This window comes from Lineus longissimus, chromosome 11 (genome assembly GCF_910592395.1).
Source record: "Lineus longissimus chromosome 11, tnLinLong1.2, whole genome shotgun sequence".
Classification (NCBI taxonomy): Eukaryota; Metazoa; Nemertea; class Pilidiophora; order Heteronemertea; family Lineidae; genus Lineus; species Lineus longissimus.
The window spans coordinates 14,977,031-15,003,334 of NC_088318.1; the positions used below are offsets into that span (position 1 = coordinate 14,977,031).

Below are 26,304 nucleotides of genomic sequence, written 5' to 3' on the forward strand. Positions count from 1 at the left end.
ATGCGCACTTGATGTAAACAAAAAAGATGGCGTCATCTTTGACCACGCTTTGTCGCCGATTTCCAACAAGATATGGCTTAAAGCGTATTTTCGCATCCTCAAATATATTGCAACCAACGCGAAACAAGTCTTGGGATCAATATATACGGGAAGATTTATGGCTCAAGGAAGAAGGGGCAAAATCATTCGCTGAAATCAAAGAAGGTTTGTGTTGTCCGGTAATAGGTCAAATTGCTATGGAGAATATACAGATAACTTGTATGCTCCTTTTGTCGGATGTCCTTGAACTGCACCTTCTTCCAATTGACTATTGAGTGCAGTGCTTTCCCCGTTAACAGAGTATAGTCGCACTGGTGACCTTTTATGTCTTTTCTTGTTGGTTTCTCATAAACATGGTAAATGCTTGAAAGCAGAACAGTGATTTCAGGCATTCCATCTATGCAACTACTGATGACGATGCCAGTGACAGTGTCACTGTCAGCTAGCCGGGACAACAAGGTCCCTCACTAAGAAGATTGTGAAAACTTTGCTCGGTTCACAAAGAATGCGAACTTATTTTTCAGAACTAGATTTCAAAGATCCAGAGATTCACGAAACTGTAGATATAAGCCTCCCAGCTAAACAGAAACAACTCCAGAAGAAATCTGAACGCTTGAAGCTTCTTAAAGAGATAAAGAACGATAAGACATTAGAACAAGCTGCTCGTCTCCGTAAATGTAAGTGAAGTAGTGTAAACCTCTTTATTTTGTAGTAAGTACTGCAGCACCTAGTGACCTAGCCCCTCTAAAAGTGCTCCCTGCTTTTTTTGAGAACTGCTACAATGTATTGTGCATTTTCTATTTTAGCAGGGCTCTCTTACCCTGGTGTTAGTCGGCCATTACATCATAAAAACTGTGTGTGTTTGTTTTTCAGTGCATATTCCCCTTGAAGAGGTAAAAAAGGATTGGTATAAAGAGAGCTGGAGCATTCATGCTCATTCAATAGCAGACCACTATGGAGTTTATCAGGATTTATTCGGGTATGCTTACTTCTACCCAAGGATTCAACTGGATATTTCTTTTGATTATGATGACGAGTATGTAACTCCTGTTCACCGTGGCAATAAAATTTTACCATCTGAGGTGAGTTGATTTTATGACATTGGGCATTCCTCATCTGATTTTATTCAATCACTAGATTACTGATTATGCACAAAGTGATTGACTGCGGAACTTTTTGGTCGGTAGTACTCTAGGTAAAAAGTAAATAGTCCGCGTTTTTTTACCCCCTGGGCCCATTTCCGGCAGAGGATAGGGGCATAATGTTGACTCTTAAGTTTCATCATCATTTGAATGAGCATTGATTTATAGTGGGATGGTGGATTTTTGTTTTTGTGTTGATTCGATTGACAGCTGTACATGTAAGTGATCATGCTCTTCTATTACAGGCCACCGAGGCTCCTCATGTATCCTTTGAGGCACCTCGCAATACCCTATGGACACTTTGCCTGACATCTCCAGATGAACATTTTCTAGAAGAAGACAAAGAATATGTACATTGGCTGGTGTAAGTGATCAGAACTGAAATGATAATTTGGGAACCAGTATTTTAGAATATATTTCGAATGAGAAGAAATAGTGACGTTCTTCTGTCACAAATGCTTTGAAATGAAAGAGTTCCCAAGCTGGGTGATAAATGGTAAGACAAAGAAGTCCAGATACCTCGTTTCATTTATCAATATGAGAAAGGCCGTTTTTTCACTGTAGATACTTATTTTCATGAATTAACTTGAATTGCTTCTGATCCTTTATTTCAGAGGAAACATCCCTGGGAGTGACATATCGAATGGGGAAGTTTTATGCAACTATCTGCCGCCAATCCCGCCAAGAGGCACTGGTCATCATAGATATATATTTATTTTGTACAAGCAAGATAAACGGGTGGATTATAGTCATGCAAAAAGAGGAGAAAATTGGTAAGTTTAGTCCATTTCCTGAGTATGTTTTTGGCAAAGATCATTGAGCCGCTAAATAGAATTCAATCAATGTTCATAGAGTTCTGTCATTTACTTTCAGCTCAAGTCTACCAGAGCGAACATTCAGCACTTATGAGTTTTACAAAGAGCATCAGGATTATGTCACACCAGCGGGATTGGCCTTCTTCCAGAGTGAATATGACGAGTCGGTTCAGACCACATTTCATAATATACTGAGTAAGTTCACTTTCAAGTAGTATTGCCTGACTGTGCTTTGTAAAGACATAAATTTGTGTGGTGATTCATTACTGATTGCATTGGAGGCTGATTAGAGGCTGCTTCTTTCTGCCATCTTCTGTCTGAAAAAGTATATGATTCTTATATTGAATCTATTGGTTGGACATTTCGACTAGAATGGTGAGCATTTCAGTTCTGTTCGGTACCTTTTAGCTATTGAAGTATACTTTGCTCATGGACTGTAATGGCTTCAATTTGTACTTTTATTATGAAATTGACAAATTCTAGTGTACAAGTGTTAGTTATTTTATTTATAGATGTGAGAGAACCAGCGTTTGAATATGACTATCCACCAGACTTCCATCCAGAGCAGCAACGATACCCCTGGAAAAAGCCATTCAATCTGTAAGTAGTTTCTTTAACCATTTTGTTACAATGGCCCGGTTTCGCGGGCCATGATGCAATGATGAACGCTACTGATCTCTATGTCATGAGTCGTGCCCTTTTATTGAAAAATAACGTTGGATATCGGCATGGACAGGGCAAAAAATTCTGTACGTGACATGTACTATGGGGAGGAGTCAAATACTTTTATTTTCTCTTTTTCAGCTACCTTGAGAGGTACCGTGACAAAAAAGAAATCGCAGAAGAGGTTTTAAAGGAACGATTGTCAATGATTTCACCATTCAAAGAATTACCTAAACAGCCCAAATATCCAGATGTGTTTTTCATGCCAAATAAACCTCAGTGGTGGAGGCTGGTCGAGCATCATCGCCGGAATAGGGAGGGAAAATTCAAGGACTTGCCAAAATAGATGTGACGTTTCAAAGACTTACCAGAACAAACAACTATCTCCTCCTGGACCTCTTGCTTTATGGCTGGTCTTGCAGTGGGAATATCAACACGCAAAATCATTTCTCCAACTTGCTGAGAATCTTGTTTATCTAAGCTTACATCCCAGCTTACTGAGTTGGCTTGCCCTGGGGAGACTTCCCAGAGCAGGCTTACCCATTAACTTTGCGGAGGCTACAAGATTCTTGTAAATTTTGAGACTGATTCTTCAGTGTGATTAGTATCGTTATGTTATTGTTCTGATTCTGTTGTATTTCATAATAAATTGATTAATGTACATTTGCTGCTCTTGTTTTATTTCATCAGCTTTCTGGTGATCACAAATCTTGTAAAAGCAAAGGGAAAACGGCCAGCATAACCATAATCATAGCCAGGATTTCTGGAGAGGGGGTCATTTTGCCACCAGGATGTGTGTTTTTTCAAAAATAAGTAATTTTTATTGAAATTGCAAAAAAATCGAGGACACCACCAGTGTCCTGGACCAGTGTCCTCAAGTTACTAAGTCGTGATGGTGGTCCAAAAGCAAGTTGTGACAGCAACTTAACACTAACCGAGTGATCCTGCCCTGTGGAGTGGGGGTTGGTGAATAAGTGTATGTGCTCCTGGAATGGTTGTCCTCAAGAGTTCCATCACTAGCTGAACAAGATGTCATCATGCCAAGTGCTTTTACACAGAGATTATGAAAAAGTTGTGACTCATCCATAAGGTCGATCAGTTAATTCTCTAGGGCAAATGGACCCCATATTTTGACTGGGCAATTGTGAATTTGTTCACAGGATAATGGTGAAAGTTCCACATGAGATATAGGGTGCCTACCGCGCTCTAAAAGGGGAATATGGACAAGTGCCTTTGGTCTTGTTGGCTAAAGTCCAACCCTCAGGTGGAATAGCATGGACAAATTGTAACTATGGTTGGAAGTCACACTAGTAGGGTTGTGCCTTTGTCCTTTGGTGACCAACTTATCTGTTTTCTACAAAAAATGCATAAAAACCCTCGGCGGACAAGGAACTTCACACAGTCGCCTTCATCTCCACTTGTAATTAAATTCCACAAGAGTAAAATAATTTAACTTGAATTTAATATAAACAAATATTTAAATATTGATACCTATCATTTACATACAATACAGGGCAAGTCCACCAGACAGGTATGGGTGTAACATTAGCAACATTGTCCTGTTCCAGGACCTCATCCCTCTGCATGGCGGAGAACCCACCCTCGATCTGTGTCTGTACAAATGTAGATCGTCAGAAACAGTGGTATTCATCAAACAGCCCACAAAAGCTCACAGATTATTATGAACATTAACAACAACTATTACGAATTTCTAACATCTAAGGAAATCGCAAATGTTCTCAGGATTTTTATGAAACTGGAAATATCATGATTTAAGTCACACCTTGATCTCTTAATTGGGGATCGGCATCCAAAAAGGTGGCACTGACTTTCATAAGGGTATGCATCAAAACATATGTCATGATGGCCAAAATGATGTCAACATGTAGGTCTATATTAATGTACTCTAAACTCAGAAAAACTTGATGTTACAACTTATGTCTCTCACGCAATGCAATATCCCAGTAAGAGTCAGTGCCACAAAGGGTAGGATGGGGTAATTGTAGCCCATACATGCCTTGTACCCAGCGTGCAATGTATGACCTACTAATTACAGTGGAAACTTTGTTAGCACACCTCTCTATCAAGGACAGCACGAGTCAGTCCCAATGGTATACTTGCAATATCCTTGATTAAATCAAATGTCTTCTCAGTGGTACTGTCACAACAAGTATGAAATAGTCCACAGATTGTTCAAGGGTAATGGCCCTCAAAACACGTCATTGTCAACAGTAAAAAATACCAAAATATTTACAAACACAGACTTTGACTTATCTATACACTTAGCCTGCCAAGTCCAATAAAGTTTGTGAAAATGGCTCTGTACACACTCTATCATGACCCTGGCTGATGAGGGGCTGAATATTCATGATCATTTTGAACGGCTATGGTGTTAACTTGTGCCTGTAACGCACCATCATGCCCTTGCCCTGGAACAGGTAGTGGCACAGAAGGAGCATCGTTTGCATGTTGCAGAAATAGGTCCTTCAGAACTGTCAATTCTTTTGAAAGAATTTCCACTTTTTGCTCCAGGTTAGAATTTTCCCTTCGAAGCTGACTCAGCTTGTCAGTGGTCTCCTTTGCTTTCTGCCGGCTCCTATCTCGACTTTTTCGAACTGCAATGTTATTTCTTTCTCTCCGCGCTTTGTATTCTTCGCTCTCCTTGTCCATTCTACGCTTCTTCTTTGCTGTGGATTCTCCACCATCTTTGGGTTTGGGTGGCATCTTCATTGATATACCGAACTTACAAGGTCAGGAGCGACTTGCTCTCAAGCTGAGCTTCCAAAGGACACCTGTAACACAAATACTTATTGGATTAAAACGAAGAGACAGAATGTACAGATTCGTTCGATCGAGGAAGGTGTCACGAAAATCCAAGAGCAGACCAGTCATGCTTCACCTGACCTAGAACAAATCAACGGGTCACAGTGGCTTCCCTTATGCCGGTAGGCCCTATTTCATTGTCCAAAGTTTGCATCAATTTAGGCCTCTCCATTCAAACATGTCAAATGATGCGTGGATCGATTGCATCATCAACAAAATACCAGCATGCAAAATCGCAAGGCCACTGTCAATTGTCTGGGTCATGTGTGAACAAGCAGGCTACCAAAGGGTTAAAAACTACTATATCATGTAAGAAGTTCGCATAGATTTTGGTGTACTACCTCTTTGTCTTCTTTAGAAGAAAACCACGATTAAATCTTCACAATCTATTATATATGTCGAAAGATCTATCGCAATTTTTGCACTTCTTGTGTTTTGATGAATATATTGAAAATAGACGAATCAGATTTGGCCAACTATATTCCGCATCTTGTCTTACATCTATTGTGATTGGTGGATCCATCTTCGGTAATATCCGTCACTTTACGGAAACTGCCGAATACTTTTGATTGCGACATCGCCGGTTAAAGGAGTATTGCATTGATTCCTAGCGTTAAAGGATGACTTCGCTAAATATACGCAATTTTCATCAATATACACGGAGCGCCGTGAAATTACCTTTTTAAAATGGACCAACAACTGCTATCAATGTAGACACTGTCAATCAGTTCGGAGCATGGCTGGCAGTTATGGATTGACAGGGAGGACCGAGGATAGGACACTTTTTATGTCCTGTCCTGTATCCCCCCCCCCCCCCAGAGCAGCAAAAAGAATTTCTTGAAAGATTTAGTTTTCTTCGTTTTAAGTCGTCGTCCCCCCCCCCCCCCCCCGAGATAATAAGTCGCCCCCCCCCCGAGATCAAAAGTCTTTATAAGTCGTCCGTCCCGCCTAGAATTTTTTTTATCCCGGCCATCGTGCGAGTGCAAGTGAGACTTTGGAACAATGATCACCAGTGACGAGGCTTGGAGAATGTGTGAGAATGTCACGGGTGTATGTAAAATTCGAAATTACGAACCGAAGACCGGGGATTGAAAGTGTACAACACTAAAATGTAGATTACTACGCTGTTAATTCATCAAATGACAAATTAAGCCTCGTTATAACTAATCAATGTCACAAAACAATGACTAAACAAACGATACTACGAATGGTGAGATAAGCAACAACAGGAAATCGAGAAAACGTGTTTATTTTGAATAAAAACATGAAACTCTTTTATTCTCGCCATCGTGTCCTCCGGATGTTGTTAGGTCACATGAAAAATTTATGATGATGATATTCGTATGAAAAAAGGTGGTTTATGCTGGTATTTGACAAAAGTTTTCTTTCTAACAACGTCTTATCGAAAAATTAGCGAAATATAGAATAGTTTTTGCACTTGAGCGTATTATTGGAATGGATTGGGTCATCTTTTTGGCCAAAAACAATCGATTATTTGGTGCAGATTTGATTTTTTGGTCTTTTTCCCCAGAGGCAGATGCAGCATCACATCCTCAAACAGTGACAAGATATCTTATGATCTTCTTGGACACTGTTAGTGTCAGTGATTACCAATTTTTGTATCATTGTCACTTTGACTCGGATACTCACGCTGCCTTCATTCAGCAGAAGAAGAATGCATCTCCACTAGCTTGAGATGTGGGCGTGGCATGATATTGATGTGGTCACTGTCGCTGAAAGGGTGGATGTCGTCCTGGGTGATGCACAATATCACCCAGCCTCTATCTGGGTGATGCACAACATCACCCTGGGTGATCTTGTGCATTCGTTTCGCAATTGGTGACGGGGTTGTCAAATCGGCGGACGTGGAAATGTTCACGGCCAAAAAATAAAATGGCGGCCGTTCATCTGGTTCGCCAGCGTGACTTGAAACATCATTTGGCAGCTATTCCTGAGGTCGAAAGGGCATCTTTAGTTGCCAAAGGACGGGAAATCAAACAAAAATATGTGCGTTTAACAAATAAACATGAGAAAGGTGCCGAGGATTTATTCGAGGCAGTGGTCGTCTACGGTATATAGCAGAAGTACCATGCTACGATTTGACAACCTTGTCGCGTGCATCACCCAGGTAGAGGATGGGTGATATTGTGCATCACCCAGGACGACATCCACCCGTTCAGCGTCACTGTCTCAGTCTGTCTGGTATACTGTAGTGTAAGCCTACTATTGGACTGAAGACTCGTTCGTCTGTCGCTCACTGTCAGTGTAAGGCTGAATAGGTCTAGCACTACAGAAACAGTATCGCATTGGCTGAATATAACTTTATTTCATTTAAACTTTTTTTAGAGTTGGACTAGGAGTAGTAGGACACATCATTGACTTATCAAAATGAGTGTGAGCAACCTTGTGGTGCCTGTTGTGCTGTGGGGGAGAAATCCTCCCACGCATTGTATCTCGGCCATTCTCATGACACAAGATGAAAAGAACATCATCACTGGATGCAACGATGGACAAATTGCAGTGTGGGATGTAACTGAAGATTGGAAGGTGAGAAAAAACAAGTATCATAATGCTAAGACAATAGGCCTATAATGACAGTTTAGCAATAGCATCTCTGATGTCCCCCTCCAACTTATCAAGCTGGCCTACTTCTGGGCGGAGGGGCCTGAGAGAATTTGCGAAACAATTTCATCACTATTATCTCCAGATGACAGCGTGCCTGGCCTTTTGCCGATCGGACAAATCTTTATTTATGGAATGGTATATACATGAAGAAGATGTTGTGTATATTTAAGGTCCCCATTGTCAAATTTCTGTTGTACTCCATACCTTTACTCTGTTTTAGATCTACCCACGAAGCATGCTCTTTGGTCATTCGTCAGCCATCTCTTGTTTATGTAAGGGCAGCAATCATTCAGATAAACCTTACATTGTCAGCTCCTCGGAGAGTGGGTAAGTTCTTGTAGTGTGAGTTCACTGCCATGGATGTAAATATTTGTAAATAGGATTTTAAAGTCATTTTGGGTATGGATGAAAAAGTAATGCTTATGCTCTCACAAGGTCACAACTTATGCAGGAGCATTGCATGCTGTAAAAATACCTAAAACTAATAAAAATGTTTACGTTACTGTTGGAGGTTGGCAAATCGATAAGATGAAGTGCTGATCACAGAACACAATTTCATCTCTTATGCATGAAATCCATCTCTTTGAAGAGATTGATCAGAACAAGGTTATTGTTAACTCATCCTGAGGTGACCATACAAGTAGATTTTAGTCTTGTTCATAACTTTGACCTTTTGTGTTATTAGTAGAATCTGTGGCTGAGGTAATGTTCTTACCTTTGTTTTGTTTTGCCAGGGAGATGTGCCTGTGGGATATCAACGATGGCCGGTGTATAGAATTCACTAAAATGCCGTTCACTCACACTAATATCCAGGTAAAATTTATGTTTCTTCTATCAAAACTCTGATCTCCACCTTTCAAAAATTGATGAGTTATAAAAAGTCGGTTTTGAAACAACTGAAGGGACAGAAAAGTTATTATGATGAAAATGAAAAGTTTTTATCCTTTCACTCTTTCAGACCCATCAGCTGATGAATGCCAGAGATATCAAACTAGTGTGTAATGGGTACTACCCAGAGATCCACATCATCGATCCTCTCAGTCTAGAGATTCAATTTACATTGACGTCAAAGGTTCAGCCAGATTGGATCAGCGCTTTGTGCATCCTCAGACCAGTGAATAGACAAGGTATGTCGGGATGAAGTTCAGAGTACTAGGCCAAAGCTCAAGGTTTAAAAGAAATTTACCCGGAAAATAATTAAGTAGCCAATTACGAGTAGTTCATTCTTTACAGATGATGTTGTTGTTGCTATTTCCAATTCTGGGGCTGTCAAGTGTTGGACCTTGTCATCGCAAGAGTTGAAGGTAGGTGGCACCATGTCTATGAAAAAAAGGTGTTTCTTTTCACCATGGTTCATTCTGCAAAGTGGGTCCATACCTTCCTTTCTTTGGCCTCTAAGTAACTTAATGTGGAAACAGTTGGGTCATCTTGAAGTTGAAGTCAAAAGTTCAAAGTTCCTTAATCTTTGTTGTTACACTTACTAACCTGGAGGTTTGCTTGCTATGAGATATTTTATGAAGTTAACAGGCCAAATTCTGCTTTTATGTGTGAATTGGCTGTGTGATGTTGCCTTCACAAAAAATTATTTCAGCTGAACCCTGTTTGAGCACTGACAAAAGATAAGAAGCAAGACATTTTTGGTGTCCACAAATCGGGAGTCTGACATCTTCTTGTGACTGTAGTCAGATAGTTGCGATCAAAGAGAGTTAAGCTATGGGCTTCAGAAGAGTGATTTCTTTTGTGTGTGAACTGCTTCATGTCTTCCTGGCTATGATTTATCAGTTATTCTCTTCCATCAATACAGATGGCACAGCAGAGACTTCAGGTTGTTGGAAAGAATCCTTTAAGACATTATAACTATTGCTACAAGGTTGGAACTTTTCCTGATGGGCGTGGTTCATTTTACATTCACAATAACTTGTATTGTATCTACAGTAAATTTGGTTCCTCGGTGGGCATCAATTTAATTTCATATCCATTTTCCCCTCCTTGTCTATTTAAGTGTTTATCGTGTTCATTAAACATTGTTTTGTTTTTTTGTATGGGATGGTGTTTGAATTTTTACCCCTCAGTCTTAAAAAAACTGATTTGGAGGCTTTTGCCTTTATACTCTTCCAAGTGCACAAGGAAACTAGTTGTTGTTATTATCATTACATGTAGCCTTTGTCTTGTATTATTCCAGAGTAAGACAATAGCTGAAGACGAGTCAAAGCAAATCCGCTGCCTCAATGCCCACACGCTGAGATGCTGCGCCTACAACCAAAGAACTGTACTCATAGTCTGCTCCAAATACTGGCAGGTAGGAACTGGTTTATATTCTCGTTATTGTGGTACTTGCATGTTAAAATCTTTAGTTGGGTTTGTTCACAACATTCGTCAATGATTTACAGAGAAAGATATAGGTCACCAAAAACATATCATGTGTTTTGGTCACACCAATATACTGTATAGCATTGATTGGTTGTCAGTTAACTATTCTACCCAGATATGTCAGCACCTGAGGGCAACCAATCAGGATATCACCAATCAAAATTTTCGTCCAGCCTCATGGTTTGGTCACATGGCAAGATATGAGACATGTGATTTGGAGAAGACAGTGAAATGCTTTTGGATACATTATAAAGGTTTATCAGTGGAGGGTAAAATCCATTGGGTAAGGTCCGATGTACATTTCTTGGTTGGTGTAATGCACAAATACTGGTTCTCAGTTTCCAGGGACAGTTAGGTAGGGATCACTCCTACGTCAGCAGGATGGGCTATTCATAATCTCAAACTCCTCACATTCTTTACGTAGAATCATCCTTTGACTTCGAAAAAAAACCCTGTCACATAACAATTTTTCTCAAACTAACCCAGTGCCTGAGGGGTTGAGTGATGTACAGAACCTTCCCTGGTATGTTGATATGTGTGATATCTAGACTCTTTGCCAAATATATAACTTTAAAACCTACCTCAATTTTCATTCAGTTGCATTGAAATGATCTTGATGAAGCTTTTAGGTGTTTTGTTTTATATGGTGATGCTATACATTTGGTAAAGGGTTGATTGTATGCTTTGTTACTTTCTCTCCAGCTGTACAGTTGTGGTTTTATCCACGGTCATGAATCTGAAGGGGTAAGAAGGATGTGAAAAAATGTAAATGGGGTACATTTGCCAGGATCGGGTGATTCCAAGTTCATTAGTTGTCACCAGGAACCCATGTGATGTTTCAATGAGAGAGTGAACTGTAGGGCCTTCAAATGCTAACTGTTGCACTCGAAATTATAGGCCAACCAAGTATACTTTCAAAACTTGGAGAGGATAGATGAAATTTGGATTATCTGATTAACATCACACAGGACCATAATAGGATAGGTGGTTACCAGACAGTATTAGGCTGTGATGGCTGATAATATTTATCATATTCTCACCCCTTGGGACTTGGTTACCGTTTGGGTATTTTGAGAAAATAGAAATATTTCCACTTAATGTTCAACACCATCATAAAGTTCAAGGGTTAAGCGTCACACAACTCTAATGTACTTAGTGAAGATTACTTCTTGAATGTTAACCCTTGATGGCTCACGATGGACTAATTGGTACTCCTAATGAACTTCAATCCATGATAAACTTTCTCATCTTGCGTGCAGAATTTCCTGGTGGCTCCTTCATATGTTGTGCCTTAAGAATTGAAGAGTACTTCCCGATTTTCTATTGGTTGTAAAATGCCTCATCAGCATTACCACTTCACACATTTAGTAGCTGTTCAGTGGAAACAGTGCTGGATGTTGGTGTAAAGAGAAAGAAAAATTGGTAACAATTTTGTAAACAAAGGAGCAAGCTAGTCTTGAAAATACTTGTATTTGAAGAGAATGAATTATACTTTGGGCATAAACAAGTGTTCTACTTGAAGTTGGGAAACTGTCTGAAAGCTGGGAACCACACTTTGTTAGATATGCTGCTCTTTAATCAGCTTGGCTGCTATTAAGCCAATAACATGAGGCTCGAGTTGCGGACTACAAGAGGGGGCATTGTGACTTGCAGAGTATGTGTCTAATGGAAATTCTGCTTTGATGGTTACACAGGAAGTTTATCTAATATGCATCCATTTTTCATTTGCCTTAGAAATAATGAAAATCCTTATTTTTGCATGGCCCCGATTGTTTTATTCAATGTTTTTGCTGGGTAAGGAAGCATGTAAAAATTCCTTGAAGTTACAAAAATCAACACTGTTGGTTTCTCTAACACAAGATGCCACTTTCAGTGCCATCTGTATCGGCGGATTCAAATTACCCTTAAATCTGACGTAGTCATAAGATTTTTTGAGAGAAAGAGGTTTTTGGGTAATTATTGTTAGATTAATATATGTTTACTTTCATTGTCAAAGACAAGTTTTGTAATTAAGGTTGTAGATTTAACATGTTTAAAGGCACAAATTCTAGTTTTCGGTGTACTGTAACCTTTGGAATAATTTTAAATGCACAGTTTTAGGGTAAATCTAGAGTTAGTTACATGTTAACTAGAACGTAACGTGAAATTATTTTATTTAGAAAATATATTCAGAGGATCGATATTCAAAATCTTATTCATACTTTATTTTATTTTGTCTTTTCTTTTTAATCCTCTCTACCCTTCATCTATTCAATTTAACCCTCCTGCAAGAATTTAGTCAACAGTTTTCAATACGAAATAGACAATATTTTTCTTGTGGTTCTCGGCTTGCGATACAGTGTGCTACAACATCTTGCAGTACGCTACAGACATCACAGGAGAATCATTTTATTAAAGACTCAATGTGCAATAAAAATTCACCTTACAGCGTATCCCTGTAGTATTAGCACGCTACGGCCCAGTCCCGAGATTCACTCACTGGTTGTATGTTTGGCGAAAGGATGCACCTTCTCCTCCTGGTTCTTTCCTGGGGAAGCATGACTAATTGTTTTTGGGCGCAGCATGGTTGTGTGAGGTTCTGTAATGATTTCTGGTTAGTGCGCTCAACTAACATGAAAATTTGCAGAATTTGGTACCAAAGTGAAAGAAATTATTCCCTGAACTAACAGAAAGCTCTTTTAGTTTTACTGATTTCATTGCCTAAAGGACCATTTTCTATTCAAATGATTTTCTCTTTCTCCAGGCATTTTAGATCTTGTTCTCTTCACTTAAACCCCACCCCAAACATGCAAAACATTTGAAAGTCCTCTATGGTACACACCTTTTCGCTTTGATAAACACTGATGAGCTATGAAAAGTGGAAGCTTTCCAAACGGATCTTGCTTTCTTGGTTTTATCCTGCCCAGAAAAATATAATGGCCTACCATGAAAATTACATCATGATTTACAGTACAGTTTTGGACTCAGTTTCGTTTGACACACTAAAGGGTACTGAATGTTCTCATAATGAGAGGATTCTACAATTAAACATTCTCGTTTCTTTGTATCTTTTAGATTTATGATGCCGGCGACTTTTCCCTGCTGTGTTCTGAGTCCAATCCGTGCGGCGAGCGATGGCTTGGTGGTGAATTCATCAGTGTTGACCGTGTGGTCGTCTGGAGTAATGAGGGGAAGGGCTACTTGTATAAACTTCCCACCAAGTAAGTACCAGTATAGTTTTCTTCTGCGAGTCAGAAAAGGTGCAATTTCAGTTGTTGAATTGCTTTGGGGAAGGGTTAAATGGACCGAACCCATGCAGTCCTAAAACCTTTATAATGAGAGGTACATTTACGGCTTTGTTTTCTTTGGTGTCAGTGTTTTTACCAAAGATATTGGCATGATTTTATACTGACATTTTCACCGAGTTCTGCATTATTTCCTTGGAAAGAAAAGTGTACTAAATCTGCCCAATTTTTTGCAGGCGTTTCATTTATCAATTTTTACGAATAACCTTGATTTGGGAAAAATCCATTTTGATTGGACAACTGAAAGAAATGTCGTAATCCGCCCCTTTCTGAGATTTGCAAATCGCAAAAATTGGGCAGTTTACAGTAGTATAGAATATAAGTGATGAATGCTTTCGGGTTTTGTGTTTAAATTGGTTGAGAAGTAGAGATGACACATGTACTAGTTGCACTTAGGAAATGTGGCACTTTTATGTTCTAGGCATGGGAGGAGGGTTCATAACTTTGGTCATCGTCATAGGGGGGCAAATTTATGGCATTTAATTGCGATGAAAATCATTGGCAGTGCATCTGTCCTGTCTTTGATGAAAATGCCATATCGTGGTTTTACTCACATTCTGGTGGTAATTGAGGAAGATTGATGCATGATTGAATGTGATATGTGATATGTGTGGCATGGTCCTGTTAAACTTGTCAATGGCCAAAATTCAAGAATATATAGTTATTTACAAGTCAATTTCAAGACTTCTGACCGGTTTTCCTTGGCCACCACAAACATATCTTGTCAGATATTAAATGCATCATGCACTTTGCAGTGTTGTTCTAACAATATTCTCAGTCATTGTTGGTTTGGCAATAAAGATGGCAGTCATGACTAGTCTTCAATTAAACCTTGGTTGGTCGATCAAAAGCTATTAAAGCCAGCACCTCGCCCCCAACCAAATTCTTGTTTTGCTTTTCAATTTATCCCTAAATCACATCCATTTTTATACTGGTTTCTCCTAAGCACTTTAACTCAGCTCCAGTGCCTTATGCTATGCGTCACTGCTTAGATGTTATGTATTCTTGTAGCTGTAGCGTCTACATGTATGAGGTTTGTGGCCGGGTAATGTCTGTCCGTTGCATCGAGATAATTTTTGCCAGCATTATCTGTAGAAATAGTAGGTTACTTTTGATGATGAGAAAACTCACGATACATATTTTTTGATTCAGTGTTCTTGTTAATATTGACCGTCCGCCCTCATAAAACTTTGAGGCAATCTGATTGTCATTAATTATCTCACTCAGCAGAAGACACTGGGGCTGAATACAAAGGCTTGAGTTATCCTAATTCATCTCTTTTGATGCAAATCTGCTGGTAGATGCATTGCAAAGCACTGCTTGGAGCTCAAATGGTCTCGTCATACACAAATTACCCTCTCACCTGGAATTCACAGACCTTTTGCCTGGCTTTTGCGTGATAAGAATAACAAATATACTGTTTTTTTAAAGGTAAAAATCCAAAAAAACTTTAAGAAAATTAGTTTGCTGATGGAACAGGATGTGAAAAAAAATACTTGAAGAAATAAAACCTTTATTTGTGATTTGTGATTAAACTTATGAAATATAACAAAACATTCCAGTGTGGTCCATTAAATTAGTGTTCACTCATAAACCTAAATTGGTGTTACTGTGCTTAATACCACCCAGCAAATCCATCCTTCAGACCAATTTTATTTCTTATACCACGAAGTTGGTGTTTTCAGCAGTAAGTGCTACCATCACTTATTGGTGTTAATTTTTAATTCCTCGAGTTTGCCTTTGCACATTTGCAGCCTTCTTAAAGGAAAGGCTCATTTTGACAGGTAAGCGCTTCTCTTCTGAATGACAGTCTGGCGTGCCCGAATATGTTGCCACATCTCAACACTTGAAGCAGTGAGGTTAATCTCTATTATTTTACAGAAATCTATCCAAGTCCTATGTGCCTAATTTTCAGAAAGATGTGTGGCAGTGTATACTAGATGGAATGATAAACAAAATTACTAACTAAAGATAGGATATCCCAGTTACTGATACGCGGATTCATCCTTTAATTCAGCCCTGTGTCTTCTTTGAGTCGACCCAGCCAATTTTCTCAGTCTTACTATAAATGCTATCTCCTTGTATGTAAAAACTGTCTTCCTCTCTAAGCTTTCTGTTTGTGAGGCCTGTTGTTATTGTGCTGAATACATCCATGTATTATGACAGTGTTTGATTGCTCGCTATAACCTCAGACTAGTTCAAAGCTGTTTTCGAATGAAGATTCCAACTCGATGAGGGGTGAGGCAACTACAGAAGATTGAACAAAACTAAACAGCCGTGGGAAGAAAAATGGATGGCAGATTTCAAACACGATGAAGACTTTTCTTCCGTCTCTTTCCCCTTTTGCGTTCTTCTCCTTCTGCATTTAGTTGTGATCAGTAACGTTTCAGTCCAAGTGCTGATAAAGAAAGCCATTCCTGTAACTCTAAGGACGTGCCCTGCTGCTTGATGCAATACAAGAAGATATCTGAATGCCAAGGAATACCTGACTTGCCACTTTTGTTCAAGGCTGAAGGCTAGCGCTTGCAGTGCAAAAATCACGTTTTCAGGGCCAATAAAACTTCGATCATCTGACAAAATCAAGTGTGCATGACATCAGGTGTGGTGTCAGACACGTCGTACCTTGATTGTGACGTGTCTGATGTAGCCCATGATGTCACGCAGCGCTCAATTTGTCATGTGATATGTAGTTCATGAGTCCTGAAAACATTGGGTTTTTTACAATGCAAGCACTGTCGTCGGACCTTCGGCGAAAGCGCTATTGCTGACATTGTCTTCTTTTTCTTCTTTCCCTGTTGTGTTAAAATCTGTTTCTATTTTGAAGAATCATTGATTGCATTTGTAAATTCTCACATCTTCAGAGAAAAGAATTAAAAAATCAACAACTTGTTTAGATCCAAGAGTTGAACTTGTCGATTTGTAGCCTAGAGTGCAGATATAGAAGCACGTTGAATTCAGTTAGTGAAATCATTGCACCAGATATAGGTTAGCTTCTCACTGCTTTATAGTGTTCTTAGGAGATTGTTTCTTTTGATCTTTTTATCACATTTGTCACATATTCTTTTCTAGGAAAACAAGCTCGCACACTGCTTTGTAAAATTACTTGTAATATTATTTCATTTTTGCCATCTATTTTGTTTTAAACATTCATTATGAGGAGATCTCTGCACCAGTGATCTTTGCCACAATTGGTTCATTAGCTGTACTTCTTCCACCATCCTCGTCGATGTGCCTTGGCTCTTATTTCACATTGGGGCTCGCAATATCACCACATCATGACGTCAAAAAGATGACACAATCCACCATCAAAATATGGTGGTACGATAAGACTTCGTTGACCATGATGTTGTGAAATTATGAGAGGCATAGTAAACTTAAATACTTTTCTGTTGTCAGCTTGGAAGCCTTTATCCAAGATATCCTAAGCTGTGTTACCTTACCATTATATTTTCTCTGATTTATTTGCCATGAATGACATCCCAGTTTGCCACTTTTAAGTTTCTTGCAGTTTCTGAATCATTATTAATTTATTAGTACACACACACTTGTAGTCGGTGTTGTTTTTCCATTTCATTCCATTCCGAGTGGAATACTCCTCCATGTTGTGAAGTGCATCGTTATTGTTTGATTAATGATGGAGCGTCCTTTTGAACATGAACAATTTTGGAATGGATTTCTTCAGTTTCATGCTGATTAATTAATGATTTTACAAGATGAGTGTGCCTGATCTGGGTGCGTAAGAAAGCAGGAACGGACCGAAACGGGCCGGATCGAGCCGGAACGGAGTTAAAATTTGCCGAAACGGAGCTTCTAGTGGTTTTAAATGGCATCTATAGGCAAGATAGGGCCCCTGAATTATAAATTATGTTCATATAATGAAGATTAGACTTCTTTTCCATGATAGCCCCTAAATATTTAATGAGGACTAAATATACTTTCGCGCAGAGCTGAAGTGACGTCATCAGTTCTTGTGCAGTATAAGCGCCGTCTGCTACTGGAATCGGCCTCGACCAAATCAGGCAATATCATCAATATCACGATGGAAAAGAAGTCTGATCTTCATTATATGAACATAATTTATAATTCAGGGGCCCTATCTTGCCTATAGATGCCATTTAAAACCACTAGAAGCTCCGTTTCGGCAAATTTTAACTCCGTTCCGGCCCGATCCGGCCCCTTTTGGTTCGTTTCGGTCGTTCCTGCTTTCTTATGAACCGCCTGATCTTAGGGTAAATGTGCACAAGCGTATTTGTCTGCACATTTTTACCGAGCAATATTTGAGTTGTGAATGTGATATCATTTAGATATTTCACTCATAACAGGTTCGCAGATACTACAGGGTGTTGATGAAAAGTGTTGCTAATTTCAAAATTTAAATTTTTCTCCAAAAAACCTGAGCAGATCATTACATACAGTTGTATAGTGAAAAGATGAGTTTTTAACAGAATTACTAAGCTTATATGAAATAAAACACTATTCATTTAGTAACACCCTGTAACTATATGATTTGGCCATTGTCGTGCCTAAATTTGAAAAATACAAGACATTTTTTACACATGTATATCTAATGGTGACACAGGTACTGGTGATAAAGCCAGCAAGAAATAATGTCAATACGAAGATGGCTTCCTTTAATACATTCCAATGTCAACTCGACTGTTCCTATACTTGGCAATTCTTGCCTTATTTCAGGCCAGCCTCACCCACCACAAGGCAGTTCATACTACCACAGGTTTTCCAGCACATATTTTCAGAGTTCAGTATAGAGAATTATGATGATCATTATAGAATTGTAAATTTTTTGAGGATTGTTTCACACTTCTTTTAATTCCATTTGATCAAATTTCTGCATGGAATTTGAATTTCGTTCATATTTTATCTTGTCAGATCAGAAGTGCTAATTTCTGCATCATCTATTTTATTGTTTTAAAAGCCATGCAATCACTTGGCTTTATTTTGGGGGGATTTCTGATATACCGGTATCTGTCTTTTGGAAATGGTGAATGAGCATGGTTTCGGCTCATCATATGGGTTTGGTTGAGGCCTCACTGGTCAATTTAGAATTAAAGAACATTTCACAAACAAAAAATATTTCAAGAATGGCATTTCCATTGAAAAAGGGTGGCTCCTGGTTACAAATTTACATCAAATCAAAATCTTACTATTGGGAATTAGATACCCTGTTAACGAGTCTTACCTTTTTTCCCTTTCTTTCCCTCTTTCTTCATTCCCTCTCCCATTCAGTATACTGCTTGATGGTTCTACACTTGTTGTCTTGACCTCTTGAATGCAACCTCGCCACTGTCAATGTGGCCTTGGCCTAATTTCATTCATTGACCTTCAAGCTTCAAGTAATTTTGAACTTTACCTTGTTTTAAAGGTCTATCTATGTCATTTGTGTTTTTGTAAATAGATATAAACATTGCCGCTACTGTAACTCGACATATCAACATAAAAATTGACCTGTAGAACTTATCAGTGTACACAACTGGAGATTTTTGACACATGCGATCATGATTGAATTTCCCATGACAAGAATTTTTCATGACAAGAATTTCCAACTCTCAAGGGTTAAGTCTATCAGCTACATTGTCAATTGCAACTCAATCTCTTTTTTTTCAGTGCTAATCCAAGAAGTGCAGATTTCCATGGCCATGTTGGCCCATCTCGTTCGAGTTCCAATATTCCCTATGCCTACAATGTTCTCAACTTCTACACTGAAAAGGTAGAGTGAATTGCTTTTCATACATGGGCCAAAATGTTTTTCTATGAATAATGTATTGTAAGGTCTTTAAAAGAACCATATGAGAAAATATGAGAAATATTTGCTTTAATATTTTCTTTGAAAATTGATTAGAATAGATTCCATCTTCTCCCTTTTTCCAGCCTCTCTCCTGCCCACCGGCCATGTCTTATTTCTTTGGCACCAGAGACACTCACAAGAGGATCCTGCTGCGGGGAGATTCCATGGGCAGGATCATGCTGTGGATGATACCGAAGGTTGCTGACAATCAGTTGAAATTGACCAGACAGGAGAGCTTTGACAGGCTACCCGGTAGGCATTGTTGTATTTGGCGTTAACTCCTCTGACTATATAACTGCACTCAACATTGGTAAACTTCAGTGATGGTAAAACAAGATAAACTACAAGTCAGTTAAAGAAATCCATCTGCTCTGAATAAAAGGATTGTTTGAACAACAGAAGTTGGCATTGCCAACTGGTAGAATGGCACACTGGACACTTGACCAAGGATATTTTCTGCCACTCCAACTTTCGCTTTTGGTATTGTTCCTCATGCGCCATATTTAATGTTCTTCATCGCCATATTCAAGGTCATAAACTTTCTTTTTTTACATATTTCAGTGATTCAACAACTAGCCACCACTTCATTGCTCGAAACATGGGACACTGTATGTCCTATTCCAAGTGGGGTGATTGATGCACTGGTGAGTGAAAGACTTGTATGCATGACTTGTGAAAAATATCTTATCATAGTTTTGAAGAATGAACCAGAAATATTAGGGTAGTCTTCCAATATTTTGACAGAATAATTATACACGTAGAGCAAAGGACAATCATTTACTGCATGTGCATTGGAAAGATGTTGGTTCATTCACCCTAAAATGCTCGTAATTTATGTTTACCAGTCAGAAAAGTTTGAAAAACTTTGATGTGGCTGCAGAACATTTGTCAAAAAGTGATATTTTCACTTCCAGCACCCTCCAGAAGAGAAGCCACTCCAGGTCACTGCGACCTGTTACATTCCTTCCCAAGGTAAACTGGTGTGTGGGCGATTAGATGGTACGATAGTTATTGTGCCAGCAACACAGAGTGCTATCTTACAACTTCTGGATATTGGACAAGCTCCAGGCCAAGGTAGGTCAAGTTCTTGTTGACTATAAATGTCTTCACGTTAATGCTCTTGTATTAATGTCTTGACTTGATGCTGTCGTTCTGTCCTTAGTTTGGTTTCTTATGACAGTTGTGGCTTTGTTAGTTTTGGAGACACATGAATAACCACTTCTGGCTACAGTGCACAGTGCACAGGGCATAGTGTACACAGTGCACAGTGCATAACCTCGCGACAGAGAATGTTACAGGAAGAATAAAATCAAAATTAGTACTAGAAGGAACACAATTTAGTAACACTTTTCAAGGGTGTGAGAATGAAATGGGCTTGCCTTATGCTCAATTCGATGACCCCTAAGTCATTCATAACAAAAAGCTTTCGTTGTTAACAACTGACCTCTTAATCCCACAGAAATTCCAGTCCACCGAGTGCTTTCTGGCCACACTGGCAAAGTTACCTATGTTCTCTACCCATTTAACGACAGTACGCGCTACGAACCTCAACATCTTGTCTCTGGCGGTGTAGACTTTACGATAATATTATGGGACATCTTCAATGGGACCAAGCTCCATACATTCTCTGTGCATGGTGGAGAAATTACAAGACTCATTGTGCCACCAAACAACTGCAATGTAAGTATTGGTGAGGAAAAGAATCATGAATTTAACTCTGCAAAGTATTGGCTGATGATCTGAAATTAAGCAGTTTTATATGTTAAAATACCGGGGTTTCCACTAGCTCTGCTACTTATATCTTTTTGGACAACTTTAAAAGAAATAATTCTTTCCTATCTGTAATACATTTCAGAACCGTGTTTTGACCAGCATTTGTTCCGTGGCGAGCGACCATTCTGTAGCTCTCATTAGTCTTCGCGAGAGGAAGTGTATCATGCTCGCTGGCCGTCAGTTGTTTCCCGTTCAGACTATAAAGTGGCGCCCCCTGGACGATTTCCTCATCATCGGTTGCACGGATGGAACAGTCTACGTCTGGCAAATGGAAACTGGTTAGTAGCACTTGATTAGTTGGCCTGAAAGGGCACGTGATTGTGCACTCTGTAGAGTTTTGATATTTTGGTTCTCGGCATGGGTTGGACCCGAGGCGAATGAAAGAAATGGCATTGCTCTTTACTGTTTGCAGTAGCGCACAGAGCATTTCGTTTGTGGGTGATGACAGCATTTTGTTTGTGAACTTATATGTAAGAAAGCATTGATTATAAAAGCCACAGGTTTGACTTTTTACTCTTTTGACTATGAACATTTTTTGTCGGTTGTCAAATATGTCCTTAATATTCAGGTCACCTCGACCGAGTTGTCCAGGGCGTAACAGCACAGGAGATCCTAAGCGCCTGCGACAAAGCAACCAATAGCGTGACAAGTAGCGAAGAACTGAACAACCCCACTATCAGTATAGCGCAAGCCTTCAAACGCCGCAACCTGGCCACGTTCAAAAACTTGGCACAGCAGAAACTTCATGGGTTGGCAGAAAAGGGTCCAGCGTCCTACTCGTACAGAGCGCACATGAAGCCACTGGCTTACCCTATGATGATACAGGGCATGAGGACCAACAGCAATGACCCAGATGCCCATGTCATATTGTTCGATACTGAGGCACTTATTGGTAAGATAACATTTTCTCCTCGGTTCCGGTCCTGTAAGTTTCCCTGACAAACACTCAGCAAAATGCTTTAGAAAACAATTCACAGCACAACTCGAGTTATGGATCAATTTCTTCAGACGCAGAGGTTGTAGCATTCCATCCTTATCTTAAAATTTTGCAGTTCAACTGCTCAGTGATGAGTATGCCCAGATGTCCCCTGGTACATTGGAAGCTCATGGCTTCCCTTCTGCAGAGAAACAACCGGACTTGGGGCGACCTTCTGGGGGAACCTCTCCAGACCCACAGAGAAAATTAGCAGGTGAGAAGAAAATTTTGTCAAGGCTTTCTGTAGCTGTCTGTTGATCTTTTGCCTCTGATTTCAACATCAGCTTGAAATAGATGATGGCTTTGTGGCACAAAAATTTAGCAGTTTACAGAATATCAGCAGGCATCAATTTTATAGACTTAATTTTACTTGTTAAAACCTCGTTTCAAAACTTAGCAGGTTATCATGCGCAATACTTTGAGTAGCTGTCTGTTGAACTAATTACGATGACAGGATTCAGTCATGGAACGTTATCTGACTTATGTCCTTAGGAGCGGGAGGATGGCTTTATACAAGCCACAGAAATTTGGCATGCAGTTTCTGCTTAGCAATAGCATTTGGCCTACTAACATGACTAAAAGGACATCAACTTTTACAGAATTCATTGCCAAAGTGAAAGTAAAGGCAGAAGACGTACAACAGAAAGTACAAGCTAAGGTGGAGGGTAAACAGTTCTCCGGCAGCCCAACTCAGCAACCAAAGAAGAAGGAACGCAAGCATAAACAAAAACCACCAAACCTGATGATATCTGATAACTTACTGACCATGGAGATAGCCCAGCTCTATATGTCTTGCCTACATGCGTGGTCCTTGGATCCAGATCTTGACAAACTCTGCACCAACAAACTTGGACTCCTGCGACCCTGTTGCCCGATATCATTCGGATTGATATCGCGAGGAGATCACATGTCTCTGTTGTTGCCTGGTTGGCAGAGGTTGCTTGGGCAGCAACAACTGAACCCAATGGAGAAATTGGCATCGCCTTTACAGCCAACGATGTCGTTGCTAGAAACAGCCCAGGATATGGCAAAATCGGAGGAACCCCAACCGGCTGCCAAGGGGGATGAGAGTGCATCAGACGTGTCAAAAAACATTCTGGCGATACAGAAGTCTGCTACCAGAGGTCACTGGCAGATTTCTAGTTCCGTCACGACACAACATCTCCTGTCCGTGATCTCCATTGCTAATACTTTGATGAGCATGAGTCGGTGTTCCTTTCTCGATGGACGCTTTCGAAGTGAAGGCCAGCGAAGGTTGGTATTGTCTCATGAATTCACAGAAAAGTTTGTTTGCAAAGACCTTGAAATTAATGATATGTATTCATTGAAACTACATCAATTCACCAGGTCCTTCAGTTGTTATGAATGTGTGAAACATGTATCCCACTGTTTAGAAATTGAGTGATGTCTGTCCAAGTGTAGTACCCGGCATATAACACCTCAGGAAAAGTTGCGTTAGAAGCAAGTGCCTGAGAAGGGGGGAGGGTCCATGTCTCAACTTAACAGCTGCTTAAGAGAAAATACTCGAGAAGAAGATTGGGTCTTACATGTATGTCAATGACTTTTTCAGATCAATAGATTATTTTAGTTTTGGAACCGAAACTCAGAAAGAATTGGCCCTTTTCATATTATGGGACACACTGTGCATCGTGCTTTTTTTCACTGTACCAATACATTTGTTTCAAAAGGGTGTATATTACTGTTGTGTAACAGGTTGTCAGACCACTTGATGTTGTTCCTTACCAGGTAATATTTTGTTCTGTGTAAAAGCTTTAACCTTCGGGTGGCAATGAAATACGGGTGGTTGTCACAGTTTGGTCTGCATTGGTGTTTGGGTGAATGTGTTGCTTTCTTAATTGTATTGATTAATTCTACCTTCTGGTTTCAAAAAGGCTCAGAGAAAGTTAGCGGTTTAAAGTAACCAATATCTCTAGGTTTATTGATATGCCACCTGAGGTTTAAAGAGTTTTTATGGTTCTGTTTCATCTTCTTTTTTGAGATCGCAGTGTAGCGCACTATTGGGGTGACCTCAATAACAAACATCGACTTAATACTTTGATGAAACTGAGAGCAGAGAGATAGAGACAAGGGATCTACATCCCCTTACACTGTATGACTGTGTTGATAAAGAGACAAAATATGACCTTTAATGATAACAACTTCAGCTTTAATGGCTTGTTGCTATTGCACCTCACATCAGTCTAGTGTAGCTGCACAAAAACGAGCAATTTTAGTTGCTACGATCTGCGACAGAGCCATTCATAGTGACTAAATTGCTTGTGCGCATTATGCTTTTGTGACAATCGTCACAAGGCCTACATACCAATGGGTTGTTCTGCACCTTCTATGCTTCTGATAACTGTAGGTAAAGTCTCACTATTGTATCGTCCTAAATGATGTTTCATATAGAATATTGGTATAACTAATTGATTAGGGGAAGTTTCGTGTCTCTCTCACTGTCCTTCAAGAGTTGTTGTCAAATTATTCCACTCTGATCTGCAATTTGGTTGTTATTTCAACTTTCAAAGTTTTTTCTCATTTTTTTACAATCATGGTATTGTGCAGTTGACACAGTGGGAAAAATGTGATAATCCAGATTATCATTGAATGGAGTGACAGTTGCATACTGGCTTGGTTTCTGGCTCAAAAAGGGTAGCTACTTTATACTCAGAGTTACTCAAGAGTTGGCAGCTCCTTTATAATGCAACTTGATAATGATATTGATATGGTCTTACATTTTTCGTGTTGTGTTGATGGCACAAAATCCCTGATCCTTTAAGCTCTATATATGTTATGTTGCTGCCTTCTTGTTGAACTATGCCAGTGCATACTTTATAGTGAGTTGGTTTGGTTCTGGTAGGTTCAGAGGAGCTGGAATAGCGATTGATTCGCTTTGAATTACTCACATTGTTTGAACGTCTCCTGATATGGTTTGTGCCAATAGTTGTTTTCTGTTTGTGTCCATCCTAGAATCGCAACTGCTTTGATGCTATCGAGACCAGGATGTGCACTGTTTTGAAGATTAAGTTTCCTATACCTGGAATCTGAAAAGATGGTAGCAGCATGTGCTGTTCACAGATGAAAGTTCTTTTTGCAAAATACCATTAGCAATACACACGCAACTCACCCATTTGCACTTGAACTTCACTCTGAAGGTCTACTAGTACCCTTCTTCAAATCCTATTATCCTTGATACTTGATTGTTATTTCTTCTCCTTGTCTACTGCAGCCAAAAAATCAACAGTGGAGGAATCTTAGTATCAGACTACTACTCGAGTTCTGAGGCTGAAAGTGGGGACGAGGAGGTTGGTCTGGGTTCAGTTGCCCAGGCCCAGATAAAGCAAGGCTGGAGCCTGCTGGCAGCTCTACACTGCGTCCTGTTACCTGATATCATCGGAGAGGGCATGTTCAAGCCACCGTTGTTGGAGATGCTGGCCAGGAGATGGCAGCACCGATGTTTAGAGGTAAGCGATCAAGTTGGTGAGATGAGATGCCGTTCTGTAGGGGGACATGAGATGAGATGAAGTTGTGTAGGAGGACAAGATTGGCTTGGGTTCAGTTGCACAGGCCCAGCTAGAGCCTGCTATGAAATTGCAGCTTTAAGTATCAAGATTGCCAAGTTTCAAAATTGTCATAAAAAATGGATTAATACGTTACCAGTATGTCATAAGTAGCACATTCCAGCAAAAATTATTCTTATTGACATGAAATTAACTAACTTTCAGATCAGAGAAGCAGCCCAAGCTCTTCTTCTTGCTGAACTGAGGCGGATTCGTTCTGACGGACGTAAGACCATAGTGGACCAGTGGTCACCCTACTTGCCAAGCTATGTCGATCCTCACCTTAGCATCTTGAGCGAGACGCATGTGGTTCCACCTAGACAGGAGATGGGAGAGGAAGATGATGAAGACGACGATCAGATTATGGGTATGTTTTGTTGAATACTAATTTTGTATCTGCTTATGAATTGAAAAAATTATGAATATCATTG

General features: G+C 39.7%; 2 protein-coding genes across 15 annotated transcripts in view; both read left to right on the forward strand.

Annotated features, from left to right (window-relative positions):
* The first annotated feature begins 24 nt into the window (after positions 1-24).
* On the forward strand, positions 25-3,322 carry LOC135495821 (large ribosomal subunit protein mL38-like). Its single transcript, XM_064784793.1, has 8 exons — positions 25-204; positions 564-716; positions 913-1,121; positions 1,427-1,545; positions 1,796-1,954; positions 2,055-2,191; positions 2,509-2,596; positions 2,801-3,322. The coding sequence occupies exons 1-8, from the start codon at positions 27-29 to the stop codon at positions 3,003-3,005; spliced, it is 1,248 nt and encodes a 415-aa protein (XP_064640863.1). The 5' UTR covers positions 25-26; the 3' UTR covers positions 3,006-3,322.
* A 3,458-nt stretch (positions 3,323-6,780) lies between these two features.
* Positions 6,781-26,304, forward strand: part of LOC135495395 (WD repeat-containing protein 7-like) — a 28,755-nt gene continuing 9,231 nt past the window's right edge. For 5 of the 14 annotated variants that reach the window (XM_064783959.1, XM_064783961.1, XM_064783966.1 and 2 more), the window contains exons 1-22: positions 6,788-6,848; positions 7,829-8,029; positions 8,328-8,434; positions 8,842-8,920; positions 9,066-9,234; positions 9,341-9,411; positions 10,290-10,406; positions 11,180-11,221; positions 13,532-13,677; positions 15,516-15,545; positions 19,384-19,486; positions 19,648-19,816; positions 20,126-20,208; positions 20,479-20,638; positions 21,024-21,244; positions 21,420-21,615; positions 21,906-22,229; positions 22,390-22,527; positions 22,913-23,567; positions 24,027-24,059; positions 25,543-25,777; positions 26,039-26,240. In XM_064783959.1, the coding sequence (XP_064640029.1) occupies positions 7,871-8,029; positions 8,328-8,434; positions 8,842-8,920; positions 9,066-9,234; positions 9,341-9,411; positions 10,290-10,406; positions 11,180-11,221; positions 13,532-13,677; positions 15,516-15,545; positions 19,384-19,486; positions 19,648-19,816; positions 20,126-20,208; positions 20,479-20,638; positions 21,024-21,244; positions 21,420-21,615; positions 21,906-22,229; positions 22,390-22,527; positions 22,913-23,567; positions 24,027-24,059; positions 25,543-25,777; positions 26,039-26,240 (3,439 nt within the window). In that variant the 5' untranslated portion in view covers positions 6,788-6,848; positions 7,829-7,870. Of the gene's footprint in view, positions 6,849-7,828; positions 8,030-8,327; positions 8,435-8,841; positions 8,921-9,065; positions 9,235-9,340; positions 9,412-10,289; positions 10,407-11,179; positions 11,222-13,531; positions 13,678-15,515; positions 15,546-19,383; positions 19,487-19,647; positions 19,817-20,125; positions 20,209-20,478; positions 20,639-21,023; positions 21,245-21,419; positions 21,616-21,905; positions 22,230-22,389; positions 22,528-22,912; positions 23,568-24,026; positions 24,060-25,542; positions 25,778-26,038; positions 26,241-26,304 lie in introns of all 14 variants that reach the window. The other 9 variants (XM_064783965.1, XM_064783970.1, XM_064783971.1 and 6 more) reach the window with 7 other exon arrangements.

Coding starts and splice junctions, on each gene's coding strand:
- LOC135495821 (XM_064784793.1), top strand. CDS start 27: ATGGCGTCATCTTTGACCACGCTTTGTCGCCGATTTCCAACAAGATAT. Junction 1,955..2,054: donor GCAAAAAGAGGAGAAAATTG/GTAAGTTTAGTC, acceptor ATTTACTTTCAG/CTCAAGTCTACCAGAGCGAA. Junction 2,597..2,800: donor TGGAAAAAGCCATTCAATCT/GTAAGTAGTTTC, acceptor TCTCTTTTTCAG/CTACCTTGAGAGGTACCGTG.